This window comes from Doryrhamphus excisus, linkage group LG13 (assembly GCF_037039965.1).
Source record: "Doryrhamphus excisus strain RoL-2023G ecotype Guam linkage group LG13, RoL_Dexc_Guam_v1.1, whole genome shotgun sequence".
NCBI lineage: Eukaryota > Metazoa > Chordata > Actinopteri > Syngnathiformes > Syngnathidae > Doryrhamphus > Doryrhamphus excisus.
This window is the reverse complement of record NC_136369.1, coordinates 1,819,251-1,840,306: the sequence shown is the minus strand read 5'-3', so window position 1 is coordinate 1,840,306 and position 21,056 is coordinate 1,819,251. Positions and strand designations below refer to the sequence as shown.

The window sequence follows — 21,056 nt, the reverse complement described above, 5'->3', positions numbered from 1 at the left end:
ATCCAAAAGGAGTAGGAAGAAGCAAAGTTTATTAAATCCTACCCCTCCATCTGGTACTTTTACAATCACTACCTGTTACATTTGTTCACTTCCTGCTTTCCATAATACAATTTAAGGTTTGTTTTTTGTTTTTTTTTTTAAATAATGTACCACGTACCGAAGTACTGGGTGATATGAGCATCCAATGCCATAATGGGTACCATAGTAAGTGTCAATATAGTGATATATATAGCACATCATGACTGGTTCAAGACTCTTCATCCTTGTATTTAGCAAACATCAACTGCTTGTGTTGTTTCTTGAATTGGCTCATCGTTGTGCATTGTTTGATTTCCTTACGCAATCCATTCCATAGTTTGATTCCACATACTGAAATGCTATGGCTAGCATAACGGAAGTGTTTCAAATGTACTTCTTCCCTGAGATTATTATTATTATTATATTTCTCCTCTCTTGTAGACAAGTATTGGATGACATTTTTAGCTAATTGATTATTTTTATCCTTATGCATTATTTTAGCTGTTTGAAGATGAACTATATCAGCAAGTTTAAGTATTTGTGATTTTAGAAATAAGGAGTTAGTATGTTTTTTGCAGTACATTTAGCGAGTGAAGATTGCTTTTATAGTTACGTATTACCCCATATTTCCACACATTGTTGGATGTGTAACTTCTTAATGACGTTTTAACCAAACAGGACAAAAATCTACCATCTCACCTCAAAAGAGGCGCTTTTGGAGTTGCTTCTTTTCTTGAGGGCACAAAGAAAGAAGCTTTACCTGAGGATAGCTTTGCAAAAAAACACTATTGTAAAATAAAGCCTGCCACTCTGCCCACAATTCATCAATCAATTACAGACGTGGAAGTAGTAAGTTTTATGTATACACTACTGACAAACAGCAGGCTTCACGACACATCTGAAAATACCTACAAGGTATCAGTTAGCTAGAGGCATTGGACTTGTTGGATCATTTTGCTTTTCTCCAGCAAATAGATTGACTGAGTTCGACTTTGCTGTGCGAGTGCAATGTTTGAATGTTTGACAAATGACTTTTTGTCAAATGTTACCATACGTTTGGTCCACTTTACCACAGCACCGAGGACCACTGACACTGAAGTACAATTGGTGAAAAATAGTACTTTGGAATATGGGGCCTAAATTTGAGAGGGGCGAAAGTCGTCTTCTTCATTATTTTGGCTCGTTTAATCCCCCTCCCAGATAGCCAAGCACATCCTTCTTCCAGCATTGACCAACACCATTGAAGTTCTTGACGGCAGATCTTATCGATGTAAACAATCATGGCGGAGCAGAACACATCCACAGCCGAATGAGCAGCAGTCATGAGGGAAGATGACTGGATATAAAAGCACAGCAGTATGTGGGAGGTATAAGAGAGACACAATGCAGAGAAATGTGGCTCATTATTCTCCTCACACCAGCACCCCGTTACTCTTATGGCGCACACACACACACACACACACACACATAGCTCAGTAATGTGCAGTCATTTTATCCCGCCAGCTTGTGCTTTCAAAGCTTCCAATTAGCAGCTTATCACAAGTGCTGCTGTGCTCTTGCAGAAGGAAGTGGGAGCATTTGAGTTCGGGTTCAGCACCGACTCACGAGGGAAGTCAGCTAAGTTCCCAACGTGGCGTACGACTTGCAGCGCGCTGGACAGCGTAGACTGGACAACATGTCCTAATTGGCCGACCGCACGGCATATTTCAAAAACCCTCCACTTGTCTCGTCCTTGCTTGGGGTCGTCTTTTGGTCTTTTGTCCTGAACTTTACCTGCCAGGAAGGAGGGCGGCGGGGTGATTAGAGTCTCTGAGGAGTTGGTTAAAAGTTAAACTAGTCAAAGTGTCTTTTGAAGGCAGGGTAAAGTAGTCGTGAGATAATGAGAACGAGAAACTCAATAAAAGATCCAATTCAATAATGAATTCGAGAATGCCCCTAAAAACAACCACAGTCGCCCTCTTATGCGTTAACATTGACCCCCGACTGACCCTACCGGGTGGAGTACATGGTGGTACCTGCATTTGCCAGTGGACAAGGTTTTGGTAGAGAACCGGTCCTCCAGAGGATGTACACCTCCATAATTGCCTAAATCTAAAACAACTGTAAACGAGACATGTGAATCATGACTTGAGCCCGAAAAGGGCGAGGAGGAGGAGTCGTGTTACATGCTAGCCGCACACCTGCTAAAAGGCCTCACGGCAGCAGCGGGGACGCGTTGAGACGGCGGTGCAGACCGGAGCTGACAGGCCGCGACTGCGACTCCTGCATTAGGTCCTGATGTGCTGTGCGCTTGTACATGGGCGCTGTCAACATGCTGCAAGCTGTTACTACGCTAAGCATCCCGAGGTGATGCCAAAAGAGAAGCTTTGAAGGGGGAAGAAGGAAGCATGTGCATTCAAGAGGGTGACAGCCAGGAAACGGACGTACTGTAGTGTACGGTATGCGGTCATGTGAAAAAATTTGAATGTCAAAAGTCTGCGATTCCGGAACCGCCGCATAAAAAAGGGCGAAAATGTGCCACAAAATGTCACATCGTTGACCATTTCGCTCATGGTTATCAAGCTTTATGTGGAAGCTACCATGCCTTGACCACACCTATAGGAGGCGGCACAAATGGCATTTACGGTCATAAGAACACCCGATGTGCACTCCGGTGAGTCAACCAACTTGAAGGTTGCTGGTTTGATCCTCAGTGCCCCTGTGACCAAGAAAAAGGCCATCATCAGCACCGTCTTGGTCTTTGCTCTTTTCTTCCCCATTTGTGGCGTATTTTTCATTTCCCAAATAATCGTAGTTGGAATGTCGTTATGCAGCTGGACTAGCCGGCGCCTGATATTACGACTTTATTATGAAGTGTTTTCTTTAATATTTCAATATTTTCATTGTTCCTCGTCATCAGGATGTTATTGTTAGATTACAACTTTTTCTCCTCATATTTTGACTTCATTCTTTTTGCTTTTTGAACAATGTTTTCCTTTTCTTGGGTTATTATGGGCAGCCGTGGGCAGCAAATGGCCCCCGGGCTGCAATTTGGACACCTTGACCTGCCCCATTAGCGTGTTGCGTGGTGTGTGATGCTGACACTATGCCAGGAAAATGAAATACCGCCGCAGCGCGAGCAGCCACGGAGTACAAACAAACACGTTGTCGCGTGCTGGAGCCCCTGGAGGTTGCCGGGGAGACGTTGTGAAGAATGTCGACTGATCTCAGATCGCTGTTATGGGGCACAAATGTCACCTTGGCGCGTTGTGTTTGCGCGTCTGAGCAAGGCTGACAGTAATGAGACGACAAGAGGAGGCCGAGGGCGGCGAGCGCATGTGGCGGCGCCGCGGCTTGTGTACAGTCGCGTAGCCGTCAGTCACGTCCTGCGTGTTGTTCTGTCGGCATCGATTGGCTTTTAAGCCTCGCCCGTGCTGCATGAAGCCTCGACCGGGCGGGCGAGGGCCGGCCCGTGGCATTCTGGAGGGAAATGTCACGAGTCTCCGCCAGTGAAACGGACACTTTGTCTGGAACTGGAGGCACGCCAGCGTCACGGTGGGTCGAGGAACGAGGCCAGGCCATAATATTAGGCACACCATCCAGTGAGAAGCATTGCAAGAGCTGTGGAGCTTTGGAGAACCCTGGTTCTGATGTCTCCGTCGTCTTAGAAAGGGGAAAGCTATTTATTTGCTTGTCATCCTCTTCTCAGCATCTAATGGCTTTTATTCCGATTTCATCCTTCTGAAGACTTAATAAACACTGCCGCTGTGTTTTTATCCTTTTTGTTTTTTCACCTTTTTCTATAGCGTGTGGGGTGACGATAGCGTGTCTCAGCCTGCAGTAATTGGTAAAAGAAGAAGCGATCGTGAGTAGGCTGCGTCAACAAATGCCCGATTGGGAACCAAGTGTGAACACAGTAAAGTGGTCCCCAAGCCGTGGGGGCTGTGCTCATTTCAGGGGGGTTCAAATGATATTTTATGATGATCCCAGTGAGTTTCCTTTCAGAGAATACTTCATTGGTTGGGCCTTAAGTTGTGACATCGTGGAAATCTCGTCAAGTTCTTGTACTTGTTAAGAAGCTATGGTAGCTGAGGAGAAATGATGAAAAGAACTGAACAATAACTGAAAAAGAAATGAAAAGAACCTGATGATGTCATGTAGAACCAGGGTGTCCAAAAGGAGGACGCCCATTATTAGTATCAACTTCGGTATTTCAGCTTTATCATATCGACGTTATTCTTGTAAAAATATTTTTTTTCTCTTTATATTACATCTATACATCTTATATTTTTACTTTATTCTTGGAAAATTACTCCTGAAATTTTTGCATTTCCAGTTTTGCTTTATTGTTAAATGATATGTTTAGAACGTCACCTTGGACGCCCTTGACGTAGAAAGAGTACAGTACTTTAAGTTTGAAAAGTTAGAAATGAAAGATGGGGCCCCTTTAAAATCCAATTTTCCTTCCAAAGTAGAAAAACGAACCGCCTCCTAAAAAGTCATTCATATATTAATGCTTTACATGAACGGACACACTTTTTGCTCAAAACGAGCGGCAGCGGCGGCACGCACATCTTCCGTGTCGCGCCCGCCCTCCCTGGCTCGGTGGCCCGGACCCATGCAGGCTTGGTCCACTGATTTGTGGTCCTGTCCTCCTGCGGAGGAGGCAGCAGACTGTGAAACAAGATTTTCAAAAACTTGGCCATGGCCCACAAAGTGGAGTTACTTGAGGGTCAGCGGGGGCAGGATGAAACTTCCTTTTAAAAAATGCATTTGCGCCGCCGGCTCACCTGCTGACACTGGTGCCGCAGCGTTCTTATTAATGCGGTGAAATACAACATCAATTTCCGCCCACTCTAAATGGTGTGGAAAAAAAAATCACTTGAGAGACGTGGCCGTTTCTCTCCGAGGAGGCTCTGCTGGGCCTCCGTAACATCGTCTCGTAATGTGATGGCGGTGGTTTCTATTAATACGCTCAGTCCAGCTCCTTCACTCGCCTGTCGCACTTTCACAATGATTTAACCTCACGCGTGCAACAGAATATCAATACCTCCACACGTATGTTCTTGGTGACATCCACGTGAACATGCTAACACACTCGCATAATCCGGAGAAGGGCACAAAGTGAATACATGGTCTCCAAGCTAATTCGACTTACCGCCCCAATCGATCAAAATGGCTCATTCGCAAAAACACGGGAAAACATCGCTGCAGAGAATGGAGCCGTGCTATTCCCGGAAGACATAATCTCCTAAAACCATTACGGGGGAACAACGTAGGTGCAGCAGCTTCGGGGGGAGAGAGGATTATGGCCCAACACACACACACATGCATACACACACACACACACACACACACCATCAGTGATGTGCATGTGTGTGAACAGAGTGCTCACAGGACTACTGTAACAAGCATAGCAAAGCCCGATTCCACACACTGGATGGAATATTGTGTATATAAGCGTGTATATAAGTGTGTATATGTGTGTGTGTAGTGCGTACATGATGCACCTTTTTGGTGTTGCGGCAAAGAGGGAGGATCTACTTTGTATCTATTTGTGTGAACTAATTAAATATCTAGGGAGTACACACACACACACACACACAAAATATTGAAAATCTAGTAAACAAACATTTGGCTCTGCAGCAAAACCTTGTGGAAGCTAAAATAACTTTGGACTGCGTTTGCATCTTCAGTGCATACTCACACTAGGCCAGGGCTTCTCCAGCGTGAGCTTAACTTGGAAATAGTTCCAAGGTGTTGCAGATGTTATCACATTTGGACGAACGCTTGTGAAAGCAGCTCACCCGGCGGTTTGTACAAACGCCTCCCATCGCTTCTACGCCGCTTTAGTGGATTATTTCCAGCCCTTTTGATGAGCTCTGATGAGCGCAAGGTGGCGGCTGTCCTTCATGACTGGTGAGGGGAGCGATCGCAGTACATTCTATGACCACAAATGTACCAGAGTGTATTACATTGGAAGGGACTTGCCAGAGTCGGGATGTGACCCAGACCCAAGAAAAGGGTGTTGAAGAAGGATGATTTTCTTAGTTGTTGTTGCATTCGATGGCGTGATCAGTTGGCAGAGGTGGGAGGAAGTCACTGTTTTCCAAGTCTCAAGTCCAGAGGTACAAGTCCAAGTCAGATCTCAACAGGTCAATGCTTGACATTGTCCAGACCTTACAAGTCTTAAGGACTGTTAAGTATTTAGCATATAAAACAGCATGACAACTAATAATCATCCAGCAGTGAATTAGTGGGCAATATTGTCAAATCATACCAATCATGTGACAATGCAGGAAACGCCATACGTGCAGCTCAGTGGTTGTTCATCTACTGGATTTACCAAAGCCGCTTTTTAAGAAAGTCTCTCTCCACAGTCCAAAACGGATCAATCTAGTTGTTGACCATCCTTGAATACTCACAAATCATTCACTACCCACCACGATTGGATGCTGCACTGTGCGGTTCCGTGCCTCGTTGCCTAGCGATGGGTCATTATGCCAGGATTGTCTCCACCCCCCAAAATGGAATCTATAAGGTGCAATTACAAGCATTGCCCCCCCCCAGGTAGTTTTTGATGGCTCGCTGCTGGCTGCTGCTGCCTCTGAATTGATGCAAAATGGCTGCGGCGGGTTGGCGTGCCGATAAGGACATCTCCCGCTGCCGTTCGGCTTTTGCGGCTTTGAATCTTCGGAGCGATTGAAGCACCTGCTCACGTCAGATGTCTATTGTGTGGAACCCGACATTTGGGATGCCGTCGCTCATTAGAAACCCAACACAACCACTGGGTCTATTCAAATACACTACGTGGACAACACGCCAATGATGCGACTGTACATGCGAGGCACATATTCGGGCCCAGGCATGTTTACTTAACTGCAGAAGTGCCAGGCGTCTGTTAGAGGTCAGCCCGTTTTCTTCTCAATATCCAATTATATACAAGAAAGATGGTTCCAAGGATCTTCTACCCTCTGTAAACCCTCTGTCGTCCTTGCTATAATTGTGGTTCCAATATCGCTCCCTCACTGTATCGCTATTTCAGGGCTGACTATGGCATTTTATCAGGCAAGAAACATGGAAAGAAAAGTTAGATGTGGCATTGTGGTCACTAGGCACCTTTCACGCTGCATGGAGACCGGCTACTGAACCAGCAGAGCTGAGCCGTAATGACACGACTGAGATGGATGAGATCGAGTATAAAAAAGGTTCATTGTGGAAGTGGTTAAGTCTTTGGCTTCCCTACTCCAGTTCAAACACATTTTTAGTTTATAAATAGTTACATGTAGAAATAGGCGCTTATTTATTCGAGGTGATGATGATGATGCACCACATGGCCAATATTTCAGGCGTGCCATAGTCATAGAAACGCCATAGTCTATCTTTACAAGCCATTTTGGACAGAGGTTGCTCAATCCGTCTAACAAAAGATGGAATGTCCCAACACTTTTGTCCTCATAGTGTATTTGCAAGAGTACAAAGTGAAGCGCGCAGCCCTTTGAGGGACAACTCAAATGGATTTTCCCTGAATGGGATGCACTATTAAAGACAGAAGGAAGTGTCACAAAATGGGAGAAGGACAAAAAAGGCATATTTTTGTGGTGCTGTAGAAGACTGGAGGCGCCCCTTTGTAAAAAAAAGAAAAGAAAGAAAGAAAGAAATTACAAGACGTGCGCAGAAAGTAGCCGGCAGGTCAGTGGGCTGTAGAGTCCAATCCTCACATTAAATGAGGCCCTGACACCGGCTAGCAAACAATTCCAGACTTTTGAATGCTGGCGGCGTGGAGGCAGCGGCCTCGGACAAAACGTTGCCGTGGGACCGTTAACAGTCGAGACGCTGGATTGAAAATGGACTTGTGGCACTTCACTAAAACACCCTCACCGCCTCCAAACGATGTTATGGATCCGTGAGGAGCGTCTCCGTTTTAGGAGCCCTTCTCTGGACTAATATTCAATAATCATATTTGACAGAATTTATGTCTTGTGATTGACTGCTGATTAGCCTTTCTGTTGCTCTTACTCCCCAGAAAGGCCTTCAGCGCCGTCCAACGCCCCCTGCACTTGTCCTACTTGACATATGCCAAATACCACATCCAACACCGTAACATTAAGGACTGGTGTAGGAGGACAGTGTTAGCAACACTAGCATTGCTACGTGCTGCTAACGTGCTGACATTACACTCACATTTTAGCAGCATCATCATTGTTCTGTGAGTTCTCAGTCACGCCCCCCCCCTATTTTAAATACTAAGAACCTGCTAACATCCATGTATTTATCTGTACTCTACAGACTGAAGCTGAAACTAAAACTGAAACAACATGGAGGGCATACGAGTCAAAGTGCATGTGGGGTGTTATACATCTGTACATGTTGGCAGGTCTGCACGAACGTTCACTGCTCATATACACGAGGCAATCGGATTGAGGGGCGGGTCAGACGCGTTTTACGTTTTGTTTCCATGAAAAGCCGCAACTTCCAAAACTAGTGTCTTCTCACAAAAGTGTGTGAGAAAGAAGATGGATTTTTGTCACGGCGCTCATGAACAGGCTCCGGGGACAGATATTAGTATCAGAACAACATTAAAAAGGCCGTTTTGCATAATAGGATACCTTTAAGGCACCCTAATTGCTGGTATTACAAGAAAATGGTGCATTATGGGAGAACCCTGCTGCATCTAAAGCAGCAGCCAATAAAAAACACAACAACTAGACGCTCACATAGTGGAATGGAGACCTACGGTGGAGGGCGGACCTCCACCAAGGCCAATTTCTCCTGAGCTGAAGGCTAATGAGTGGTGCTGTTGAACTCCAGTCCAGTAGGGGGCGGTAAAGTCCATTAGAAGGTCAGCACCAGCAGTCACATTTTTAGTTTTTATTCACCCAGGCAGCGTCTAAAAGACTATTGCCTCACTTAGCTCTGAATGCAACTGCAAAACATGCAAATCAATTTCTTAATCTGTCTCTTTATACAGATCTGCGCTTAAATAAAATGTAAATGTAATAAAAGAATGGTATAAAAGAACGTACTGTATTTTCCCGACTATTTCCAAAGAGGGAAAAAAGTACTGCATACATCCATATCCATATTTATAGTACATCCATATTTTATCTGAAACAAGCAGAAGCTGAAATAGCTTTATTCTAGGTAGATGGTGGAGACGATTACCCCAGTGCAGGGGTCCTGGGATAGGCTCCAGCATATAACCGCGAGCTTAATGAGGATAAGCGGCACTTTTAGTACGCATCATGACACCTGGATATACCAGAAAATGTAGACAAATATCAAAAAGCTGCATTTTAACACCCAAACTTCATTTTTGTATTCAGGAAAGAATTCAAATAGAAGGCATTAGAGTCCAAATGAAACTAAAATACCACATTTCTTCATCCACAAAAGGTACCGTATGGTTATAGTTGCACATTACTTACAGACACAGGCTGGCGCGTATTAGCACGTGTCCCGTAAGAAAAAGCCTCCAGTGTGCCGTGTATCGTTTGTCTTTGTGTAGCCGGGGGCATCCCTCATGACCAAAGGCCCTCGTCTGTGTGGTAATGGCCGATGAACAAGATGACTTAAAGATGTTTTACTCCAACATTTTGATCCGGAGCGCGTAAGTGGTACCTGCCTCTCGGTGGCAGCGCCAGCCAAACTATGTTGACTTTTGTGTAATCCTACCAAATAATGACTTCCATAATTGGACTGTTTGTTTGTGAATTACTGAGATGACAGCTCGTCTTTGCAACAACGACGAGTTCAGAAAACAGGAAAAGACATGAAAGTTTGAAGACAGGGGAACTTGTGGCTTTGCGGCGGTTAATAAAAGTAATTGATGCGAAACGCAATCTGCAATGAGGCACATGAAATATTAATAACAGCAAACTATTGCTGGCGGGATCAGAGTCAGGCACAAAAGCGCCATTTATTTGACTTGCATTCATTCCTAAACAGATGAGAAATTAAAATGCGTGCAGGTTAAAACGACGGCAGCCCCGGGGGCTAAAAACCACACGGCACGGGAAGATACCTGCAGTGCGTACGACATCGCTAAATCCTGCATGATTACCTTAAACATGAGGATTAGTCTCCAGACAGAATGGGGGGGGGGGGGTAGCCACTAAGTATAAGTGACAGCATCGCACTTAGCCAGCAGAGAGACAGGAGTGAAGAACAAGAAAAGAGCGATTCTCTTTGGGTTTCTGGCCTCCTGATTGAGTCCTGCTGTTTTCTCAGGCGACACGTAGATGCTCGAGGTAAAATAAGCATGAACTCATTCAATACCAAAGGCGTATTTCTACCCTTTTTAAACCCGAATGCTCGCTCCCACATTCATACATCTTTTACCTTTGTTTCGGCGTGTGAGGCAAAAAGAGACGCAAGAGGTCACGTTTCATAAGCATCACTTTTAAGCCACAGGGTGGCAGAAGTGCTTTTGAGCTTGGCACAGATCTCTTCCATGTATCGGCAGCAAGGAGGACGTGAGGTTACACAATGTAGCGGCATTTTAACCCAGTCACATGTGCACGAGCACGTACGCGCACACACACACAATTCCCTGATTGAATGGGTTCAAAGTGCAGTGGTGCCACTAAACTCAATGGTTCAAATCACAGAGTTTTTAGGAGAAAAACATGGTCCAAAAGTCAAATGATCGCATCTTTTATACTTACAGGACAACTACTTTGCAAAACACTTAAGACAATGGCCAGATCATAATTTTTTACAGTTAAAATCATTTTTCCATTATCATTTCCTCAGCTCATTTATTCATGAAATGAAGCCATTATTGGTTTCTGATGAATAAGTCAAATAAGCAAATAGACGCCTTTGCCAGTGTACCGTCGACTCAGATGGAAACCATGGAAGTAAACACATATTTGAATAAGACGCCACAATAACAATTAGCCCCAGGCCCCATGCTATTGTTTTGTGCCCCCCGCCCCAGATGGAGGAGTGGAGACGCTGAGTCATGCTTCTGCCCGTACCATTGCGGTGAGTCAGCTCGCGTGCCGCCTCGTAATCTTCCACAGGAAATTTGCTTTCCATCTCAGCGCTTGTTTTTTTCCATCTCCACAATGACTTTTCTTGTATTGTGGAGATAAATAAGGCAAGGCAAACGTAGGACACAGCTAAGCTCTCCGTGTGACGCGGGGCGAACCTCCACAATAAGAAATAACGGCAAATCCATGCCGTGAATTATTGAATATTTATATATAAGACACATCTCAGCCAACTCATTCGGGTGTGAAACTGTCTCCAAACTTTTGCTTGTTCCCGCCAGTGATGCCGAGATTGGCGACTATTGACCGGCTGCCGGGTTGGACGACTGCTCAACCTGACACGAACAGACAACACAGCCGTTAAATCCCGCCCTCGCCGTGCACAGGACGCGGATTAAGCCGGGATTCTGCTGTGGTTTCCACCAGGCTGCATCGTAATCCTGCTGTAGGCAGGCCACTTTCACACAGACATGGGTGCCTGATTAGTGGGGCTCCAAAAAAACGCTGCGGCTGTTGTCAACCTCCAGGTGTTGTTTTAATTAACTGAAGATGGCAGTAGCCACACTGGAAGTGTCATGCCTGGTCAGCATCCAGCAGCTTTATCTAGCTCTGCTTGCACTTTCAAGCGTTGCTACTCACCTGCTGGGTGTGAAAGTCATGCATGTTACGTGCCGTACCGTTGTGATATGTGAAAAATATAAGATACGGTATTTTAAATTTAAAAAAGAACTAAAAATAAAAAGGAGCTAAAATGTTTCTGATCTCCATCGACCGCAAATGACTCAAATATCAAAAGTATGGATATTTTGACTTGAGAATGGATTTTAATGCATGACGAGCTAATATCAGACGTATCGATATTTCAGTATAGATCCACACATCACTATTTGTGGCACCTAACAAGTGCTCTTTCTTATTTTGTATCAACCTAATTATTAGTGCAAGTACATTTGCAACCACCAAATGTCATAGATTATAAATTAGTGCTTTTTCCACTTTTCTGACCTATAATGTTGAAAAAATATTGTATTGTCGTGTTAAACAATGATGTTTACACATTTGGAAGTGAGGTTCCCTAGCTGGGATAGGCTCCAGCACCACCCCGCGACCCTCGTGAGGATAAGCGGTAGAAAATGAATGAATGAATGGAATAGGTTCCCTTAAAGAAACACATTCCTGAAATATGCCACCGTGCCAATAGTGAAAATATAGAATAGAGGTTGCACTTGTTAAGTTGAATTACTAAAATAAAGGATTTTTAAGCTTCATTTGTATAACATTTAAATTACCTGAAAATATTCCAATATATAAATATTCAAATATTTAATGTAATATACAATTTTAAACAATTTAATAGACTTTCCAATAATTTATAATTTATAAAAAAATATTTAAATTTAATTCTAAATGTATGGTTGCATGGATGGATGGATAATGATGATGATGGATGGCTCATGATGGATTATGATAGCTCAGGATCATGTCCCACTTGTGGTTTTTCCCCGACTATAATTACAGCATTCACTGTCTGAAACACAAAATCTGAAACATTTTGTAAACTCGAACTTACCAGCAGTTAAGTCCTTGTTGAGGTCAATGAAGGCGTTGGCGTGAGGGATGCGCATATTGACGGGTGAACTCAGAGCACTCTGACACACCGCGATCCTAACAAGGAGAGGAAAAGGCCATGAAATCTTCTGTGAGAATGCGGTCCAATGTGACTTCATACGTGGCTGGTGTCATTAATAAAGGATGAATCTGAGGTTCCGGTGTGTTGCCATCGCTCACCTGTTGGTTAGAGAGCAATACTCTGTGGTTGCCTGCCCTGTCACGCCAAATATGTCTGGGATCATGTCGCCGTTAAAGCTGCAGGAAAGGTAGGAGATTGTCACCATTAACAACACATGAACAAAGTTGCAGTTTACGACAGAGAAGCGGCTTTCTTAATAATTATTATACTTACTCCATGACAAGAGGTTGATCTCTGAAGGTTTTGTTCAGCCTGATCCAACCGTCTGTGTCTGCGGAGAGCCAAACAGTGACCATAAATGTCCATACTTGTAAAATAAAACGGCAATTAAACCAAGCGGTGACCTGAGAGTTCATATTACGCATACCTAATGTCTGGTTGTCGCCCCAAAAGATGAAAACAGAAGATGCCATTAAGTTAATCTGAGCTGTGAGGAGAACATCCATCTGGGAATCTCCATCATAGTCGCCAGGAACCACACTGGTGAGGACAGTATCACTGCCACAGGAAGAAGGCAATATATTAACATGAGATAATCTCCATCATATTGAGCACCGTGTTGGCCGCATTGAACTTGAATGTAAACAATCACCTTGGCAGGATGCCTTTGGAGATGTGCACCCTGGGTTTGAAGTAAGGTGCTTTGGAGTCAGCTAAGAAGATCACCAGTTCAGACTCTGAATTAAAATAAGTCATAATTATTAATAAGCAAGTGCGAAATATTACCCACGCTTGGGTCAATGCGCCGATATCATGGAAGCAAGCGGGACTTACGTTCCCTTATAATGAAGATGTCCGTCTGTTTATCGGCGTTGAAATCGCCGAACGCCGCGACTGTGCCGTTGTTTTCGGCACCGAACAGGTCGGCCGTCACATCCTGGAGGGCAAGCGTCTTGTACTTCCCGGCGAACGGTACCAAAAACGCCAAAACGACCCAGTTAAACGGCCACATCCTGCAGCAGGTGCGGCGTCTGACAACAACATACACACTGCAATACGGCACACGCCTTTACGGCAGGAGTATATGCCCATGTTTTATACTTTTCCCAACACATAACAGGATAAAAGAAAATGGTTATCTAGACTACCTTTATACTATTCACACTGGAAGCTGGAGCGAAATGTACGTTATAATTCTCCCAAGTGTGGAAATCGGTGATATATTTCCATTTCCGTGTTTACGTCAGTGACGTGTTCGTATTATTACACTGTTTACAGCGGTGGAAGGATTGGGAAGTTAGTATCCTTCTACCGGAAATAGTTGCCTGGCTATGAAAATTAAGGTTTAGTGGTTTTAAAGAGTGTGCAAAATGCCCAGATAAAATACAATTTCAAATTTATTTTTCATTTTTTAAACATTATATCCCGTTAATTGAAGGTCATGGTGACTTTGCTCCACAGATTAATATTTAAGATCGCTTATTTAGTTTTATTTTGAAATTCTCTACTTGACGCTTGGTTTAAACAAGATAACTTGACAGCTTGCAAACATGGCGAGCTTGGCAGATGTCAGTTGGAAACTCCTGGAATTCAAAGCCCGGTCAAAAAGATCAGGTGAGATTGCGTTTACACTCCACGTCTGCTGACAACGATTGTACCGTTTCTGGACTCTATCTGCCCTCCCTTGCCACGTTTAAAGGTGGCTCAATGTGCGGTGTTAAGCTGCCTGCATGCGGAGGCGGTCCAAGCATGAAAGGTCAGAGGTTCAAATGTGCAGCATTTGGGGGCTATTTTAAGATCTTCTCACCTCCTCTGCCACAAAGGTGATTGAACATTGCTTCCAATGTGCACGTATAAAACATTGCATGGTGTCATATCGGTGACTGTTTTCAGGTGCTTGTGCAACAGGAAGATTGTGTAGTAAAACTCGAGAAAACATCAACTAGCATTTCTGTCAACATGAGACAGAACAACCACTTCCCTTAAGTCAGTAGACAACTTATAAACGGAGAAACAGCAATATTCAATAGCCATTCAGTCAATCAAAATCATGCACACTTATTGAATTTGGATGGAATTGGCTTATTTGTATGAATGTGAGTTTGATGTGAATGGTTGTTTGTCTGTATGTGCCCTGTGATTGGCTGGCCACCAGTCCAGGGTGTACCCCGCCTCGTGCCCGAAGACAGCTGGGATAGGCTCCAGCACGTGCAACCCACGTGAGGATAAGAGGTAGAAAATGAATGAATGAATGGCTTATTTGTTGCTAATATTTGATCTCTCAGGATGAATCTGGGATTGACGGAATATGCCAAGTGGGGAACCGTTTTCGTTGTAAATGTCTGATAACATATTATTCAACAATGCAACAAATGTTTACCGTCCAACAGCTCTACTAGGTACCTACTTTTACCAAACAACGGTGCAACCTCGGTTTTTATGATGACGTCATTGTGTGCTTGAACACCTCATTACGTGGACAGCGCCATGAACAGCTCTCCATCAGGAAGCCAGGAGTCAGACACAGACCTACACATTAATTATTGATAATGCAATCATCCCCAGTTTATGGTGTTAATTGGCTCCAGACCGACCATGATAAGTGAATTCCACAGAGTAGACAGAGCGTGACCTCAGGGGTTCAGAGTTGAGTTTTAGCTTGGCGGCAACGGTAGCCCGTGTTTATACGAGATCATTTAAATCTGATATAAAATGCTGTTGTTCCAGCCATCAAGTCTGGTGCTTGTGTGTCTCAGCCAACATTACAGGAACACTACTGATACCTAGTGACGAGTGAAGACTACAACAAATCATCAACGCCTTTGAATGCGTCTTTTTAATGCGTGAAAATGCTACATTAAGGCCAAAGATATGTAAGATTAGCTGAAATATACATACATTTTGACATATTTGGCTGTGTTCAACCATTAAACAGTGTGATTTAATTCATATATTTTTGAAAACCATAATGAAGCCGCGAGGGACTACTATAATTCCCTAACCAGAATCTGTCTGTAGTGTCCCAACTCTAAGGGAAATGGATGCTTTGTTTGGGCACTCCATTCCAAGACTAGTTTGTTAGGCAAAATGTTTGGCCATGCGATAGCGGAATCAAACCGAGGTTCCACTGTATGTAATGCAAATGAATCGAACTGATTGGTTTACATCTGATGTACTGCCAATGTTTGCATTAAAAGCTTTAACATATTGTAGCAAGACCATAGCACTTAGTGGTGATTGGATAGAATTCTTCTTGACAGGTTTCTGTTTTCTTGCATGCTGCTGTCTGTGATAACCATCATCATCATCGTCAATGTGGGATGTGATTCATGTTAATTCATGCATGTGTCCGAATGCTAACGTGTGCTACTAACTACCTCCTGCTGTAGATTTGTGATTTAGCTGAGAGGGCGAGAGAGAGAGTGACGATCGGACTTAATTTCACCTTTTGAGAATGGCTGCGATAAACCGGCCTCCGAAAGTTCAAAGACTCGGTAAGTAGCAGCAGGAAGTGGGGGAGAAATGTTCTGAATGGGGGGACGAAACATGATGATACCGTATTATATGATATTACAAAGGAGTCCAAGTCTTAAAGGATCGACAATGATGATGCATATGGTATATGGGCAAAGGTATTGAGACACATTGCATCTACAGGAAGTGAAAAGTGATGAAAATGTGGAGTTGAGAAAGATAACCTACCATCCATCATACATTACATGTGAACTGGACACTGGGTTGAAGATAACATTTGATTTGCTGACTACCGTATTGCATCAAATGCCCCCCCCCCCCGCTTGAACAGGTGACATGCCTCAAACGTATGCTGCAACTGCCTGCAACTCAAACAATATATTCAGCAAAATTAACAAGTTAATTTTCATTCATTGTGTGATTAATTCGTTTCGTATTATCATCCCAGACCTAGTGTCCGAGTGTTTCTGAACGAGGCATTTTAGTCCTGCAATATCTTGTGACCCCCCTCCCGCACACACGCATACGTAATTACACGAGGCAGTCAGACAACTATTGTACTTTTGCACTGAAGCTGTCAAATAATACATATGTATGCACTAAACCTCTAGTCTATTGGTTGTCTCATGAGATGAGATTTATATATATATATATATAATATTTTTTATCAGGGAATTTAGTCATGGGATTGTGTCAGAGCAGCTGCATTTGTAAGATTTCATGTTAGAAAGTGAAGAAATGTGACCACTGGACTTCCATTGACACTCTTTCAAATGCCTTATCTTTTCCACAAATGAGAGAGCGAGAGCGCGAGAGAGAGAGCCCGAAACTTTTAATATGATGTGGAATTATGCTAATTTCAGTCCGAATGTGAGATGTTCTCTACCTGTGGTATTGACCCGAGGTCGTACCTATTAAAATGCAAATCTCAGCAAGAGTGAGACGAGTGGGAAGATAGAGAAAGTTAAACAGAAGAGGGATTCCCTCAAAGTCTTCTCAGGCTCAGAGGGGTATATCTGCTGGCAAGTCACACGAGCAAATGCGAAAGTGAGCGTGGTTTTGGGGTCTCCTGGGCTTTGGTAGCAGACCACAGCTTATATCTGCAGTACAGCATGTCCAGCCGTCCAATGTCCTCTTTTAGGCAAAGGAAGTGTAGGTCGTCTTCCTCGACACGGAGACCCTGGAAAACAGCCCACATCAGTGGCACAACACAACGGTTCCTGTGCAGCTTCATGGGTTTATTTTCATCCATCCGTCCATCCATCCATCCATTCATACATGCACCTACCCACCCACCCATCCATCCATTCATCCGTCCATCTATCCATCCATCCATCCATCCATCCACCCACCCAAATCCAATTCCATCCATCCATTCATTCACCCACCCACCCACCCATCCATCCACACATCCACCCACCCATCCATCCACACATCCGTTCGTCCATCCATCCATCCACCAATGCACCCATCCACCCATGCACCCGTCCACCCACCCAAATCCATCCACCCACCCACCCATCCATCCATTCATACATGCACCTACCCACCCATTCATTCACCCACCCACCCATCCATCCACACATCCGTCCATCCATCCATCCACCCATGCACCCATCCACCCATGCACCTGTCCGTCCATCCATCCAACCACCCACCCACCCGTCCATCCATCCATCCATCCATCCATCCATCCATCCATCCATCCATCCGTGTACCCATCCATCCACCCACCTATACACCCGTCCGTCCATCCATCTATCCATCCATCCACCCACCCATCCATCCACCCATCCATCCATCCATCCATCCATCCATCTATCTATCCATCCATCCACCCGTCCACCCGTCCATCCATCCATCCATCCATCCATCCATCCATCCATCCATCCATGGTAAAGAGCCAAGGTTAAACTGTAATCTGTGATTAGTGTCCCAACGTATGATGTCCAACTGTGCAGACGTTGTAGAAAGAAAAGTAACAGTGGAGTCTCCCTCCCAGGATCCATCTATGAGCCTCTCAAGCTGTCCATTCTCCAGCGGGAGGATGAGCCCTTGTGGGAGAAACTGGACCGGTACTACAATGCCGGTAAGTACACTTATCTCTTATCTCCACGCGATGGGGAGGATTGTGTAATACGCTGGTGATAGCTGCACAAAGCACACAAAAGCCCCACCAAATATGGCTGGGACTACTGACTCTTATGATTCCATCTGACACCCTGCCTTTGTTAAGTGAGTGTGTGTGTGTGTGTGTGAGTGTGTGTGGAAGGTAAGTGTGTTCCTGCATGAGTCTTACAGAAGCAAAAACACTTACTGAGGAGGTACAGGATCTAAAATCAATTCCAGACCAAAGTTCTCTTGGAAACACGCTAGTTGTACTTGGGAGATGGCCGCAATGCCAGGCAGACTTTGGAAGCAACTTTTGCTTGATGCTGTGGAACTATTCCTCATAGTTTGAAGGAAGTTAGTTGGAAATTGTAATGTTTATATTAGCAATGCTACAGTATGTTGTACGCACGTCAGAATGGGACAGGACATCTCCCTTTTGGAGACGCCTGCTTGATATTTTTACTTTGATCAGTTACACTGTAAAGAATTGAAATTGACAGCCCATTTTTTATAAAAATGACTTCTGCTGTTAAAATAGGTTGTAAATACGGGTGATCCGATCCATCCGCCACCGATCAGTATGGGCCCCTTTCCCTGAAAAAGCACAGTGTAATATAATATAACATATATAAATATAATATAACAGTATCGGCATACTACATACAAGTATACCGATACTTGCTTTACAACGCCGATCCGCCCCCCCAATTGCAGCATCCAACTTATAGCGACCGTCTCCCAGCCACTTTCCCTGTAGCAAACAAACAAAACAAAAATCAGTCGCTATGCTGATCGTTATGTTTGTGTGTATGTCCAATTAGCTCTATGCTTCATATCTTTTTTCTTACGGTTAATTAACAAAACAAATCATTGTTCCAATTGTTATTCTCCTGCACTTTTATCTAAAATGAATATGTAACTAAACTCTGCTTAACAACAGACTAAGATTTAAAGACTATATTCATGTTAAAGTTACTTATGGAGCTGGCGTCGGAGTGAGGCAGCCCAGCGGTCCTATAGGGAGGACAAAGTTGCCGGGTGTTTGATTGGGTGTTTTTGTTTGTTTGCATGTGTGTTTGCAAAAACAACGGGAGACAATTACCGCAGCTTAGCTTGCAACAGGTGTCTCCCTCCCACGTGAAGTCGCTATCGTCAAAGAAATAAGCCTCGGCGTTGGGTTTGTTTTAATTGTCGTGTCGGGTGGCGGGTCGAAGCGCTCGTCCAATTCGAGCGGGGAACAAAGCCAACATTGTTATCATGGTCGCCCAGACCCGCCTGCCAATATACCTGCTCTCGCTCCCTCTCGCTCCCTCTCGCTCCTTCTCGCTTCCTCTCGCTCGTCCGTCTGTTGGGCGGTGAGGCTGGATGACAATGACAAATCAAACCAGTTTTGTTTTCCCACTTTTTGTGTGCGTGTCTGCCCTCAAGTTCCTCACAATGGGGCTTAGCTTCCACGGCCATTGTGGCTGAGCTGCCATTCTCTCATGCGTCCAGTTTCATGAACCCCAAATCCAGTATCTCCCAAAAGTGAGCACACCCCTCACATTTCAACCGCCGTTTTTACGACAGTATATCTTATCAGACAACACTGTCGAAAGTAAATAAAAGAATGCTGCCCATATGGACCACAGCTAGAACCTCCATCGCATGAAGGTGAAAGTGATGGATGGCCGGGTATGTCTCCACCTGAACATCCAGCAGCTCCAACCAGTGGTGCCGTCATGGAGGAGTGGAAGAGGCTTTTAGTTACGTGTATCTGTGCTCAATTCTACACCCAAGAGGGTTAAGGCAGTACGAGATAGGTCATTGAATCTCTGGGTGGAACTGTTGCCCAACCAGTCCACATGCGTTTTGTGGACTTGCAGAACACATTCGACAGTTTCGTTTCAGGAATCCTGCAGGGAGTACTCCAGGAATATGGGGTACTGGGCCACCTAATTCAGGCGGTTTCTGTATGACCGGTGTTTGGTCCGCGTTGCCCACAATAGGTCGTCATCATTCCCAGCCAGAGCTACCCTTTGCCATCAATTCCGTTCATGACTTTTATGGACAGAAGGTGCAGTCAGGACAAGCGCTACATTGACTACTCTAAAGAATAAACATCCTTTCTGGAGCATTGTCCCTTGACAAGATAGAATAATACGCTCTGCGCCTTCGGGATGTAAAAAATGATTCCTTCACAAAGTTCAGCGACATCATGAGTCTGTGACATCTATTGTGCGTCTTCTTCCCTCCTGTGTCATCATCTGTTCTTATTCCGCCATGCCGCTGCGATGAAATGGTCCGTTTACATGCGAGCAGGCTGTGCGTGTCGGAGACATTAGCCTGATGGATGTCGGCCAAAACGTCCCCGAAACCTTTTGATTTGCCTCCGCCGCCGTGGGCGCTTATTGTTTAGTGATGACTTTGTTACGTGTTCTTCCAAAATGAGACTGGGGGGGCATCAAGACAACGTCACTATGACGGTCGGACCGCTTTTTGTGCTTTTCGAAAAGGCTACCTTTTTATGGCGATTTCAGGGGCACGCTTGATTGGCTGACCCGGTGTCACCTGACCGAGGCTCCTCCCACGGATGTGCACAGCATAACTCACAGAAATGATGAATGGGTGGGTGGCTTTATAAGACTTAATACATGCGTGGGGGTGGCTTTAATGCGCGTTCTACTTTCTTTGAGACTATATGTTCATCTGTCAAGTGTCTTCGCTGCTGTAAATCCTTCACTATCGCTCGCTGACTGCGGAGCAAACCACGAGCAGAATGGATGTCGCCTTCGTTTGCACTGCCT

The 21,056-nt window shown here is 44.6% G+C and overlaps 2 protein-coding genes across 6 annotated transcripts in view; one reads left to right on the top strand and one right to left on the bottom strand.

Annotated features, from left to right (window-relative positions):
- itfg1 (integrin alpha FG-GAP repeat containing 1) overlaps positions 1-13,899 on the bottom strand; it is a 97,753-nt gene extending 83,854 nt beyond the window's left edge. The window contains exons 1-6 of the mRNA XM_058089432.2: positions 13,519-13,899; positions 13,337-13,421; positions 13,112-13,242; positions 12,958-13,015; positions 12,783-12,860; positions 12,565-12,659 (exon numbers count right to left, since the gene is read on the bottom strand). Coding sequence (XP_057945415.2) covers positions 12,565-12,659; positions 12,783-12,860; positions 12,958-13,015; positions 13,112-13,242; positions 13,337-13,421; positions 13,519-13,696 — 625 coding nt within the window. The 5' untranslated portion in view covers positions 13,697-13,899. The remainder of the gene's footprint in view (positions 1-12,564; positions 12,660-12,782; positions 12,861-12,957; positions 13,016-13,111; positions 13,243-13,336; positions 13,422-13,518) is intronic.
- A 307-nt stretch (positions 13,900-14,206) lies between these two features.
- phkb (phosphorylase kinase, beta) overlaps positions 14,207-21,056 on the top strand; it is a 52,532-nt gene continuing 45,682 nt past the window's right edge. Inside the window, exons 1-3 of one of the 5 annotated variants that reach the window (XM_078795546.1) lie at positions 14,207-14,298; positions 16,074-16,178; positions 18,161-18,247. In XM_078795546.1, the coding sequence (XP_078651672.1) occupies positions 16,139-16,178; positions 18,161-18,247 (127 nt within the window). In that variant the 5' untranslated portion in view covers positions 14,207-14,298; positions 16,074-16,138. Of the gene's footprint in view, positions 14,299-14,365; positions 14,508-16,073; positions 16,179-18,160; positions 18,248-21,056 lie in introns of those variants that run through there. The other 4 variants (XM_078795547.1, XM_058088773.2, XM_058088780.2 and 1 more) reach the window with 4 other exon arrangements.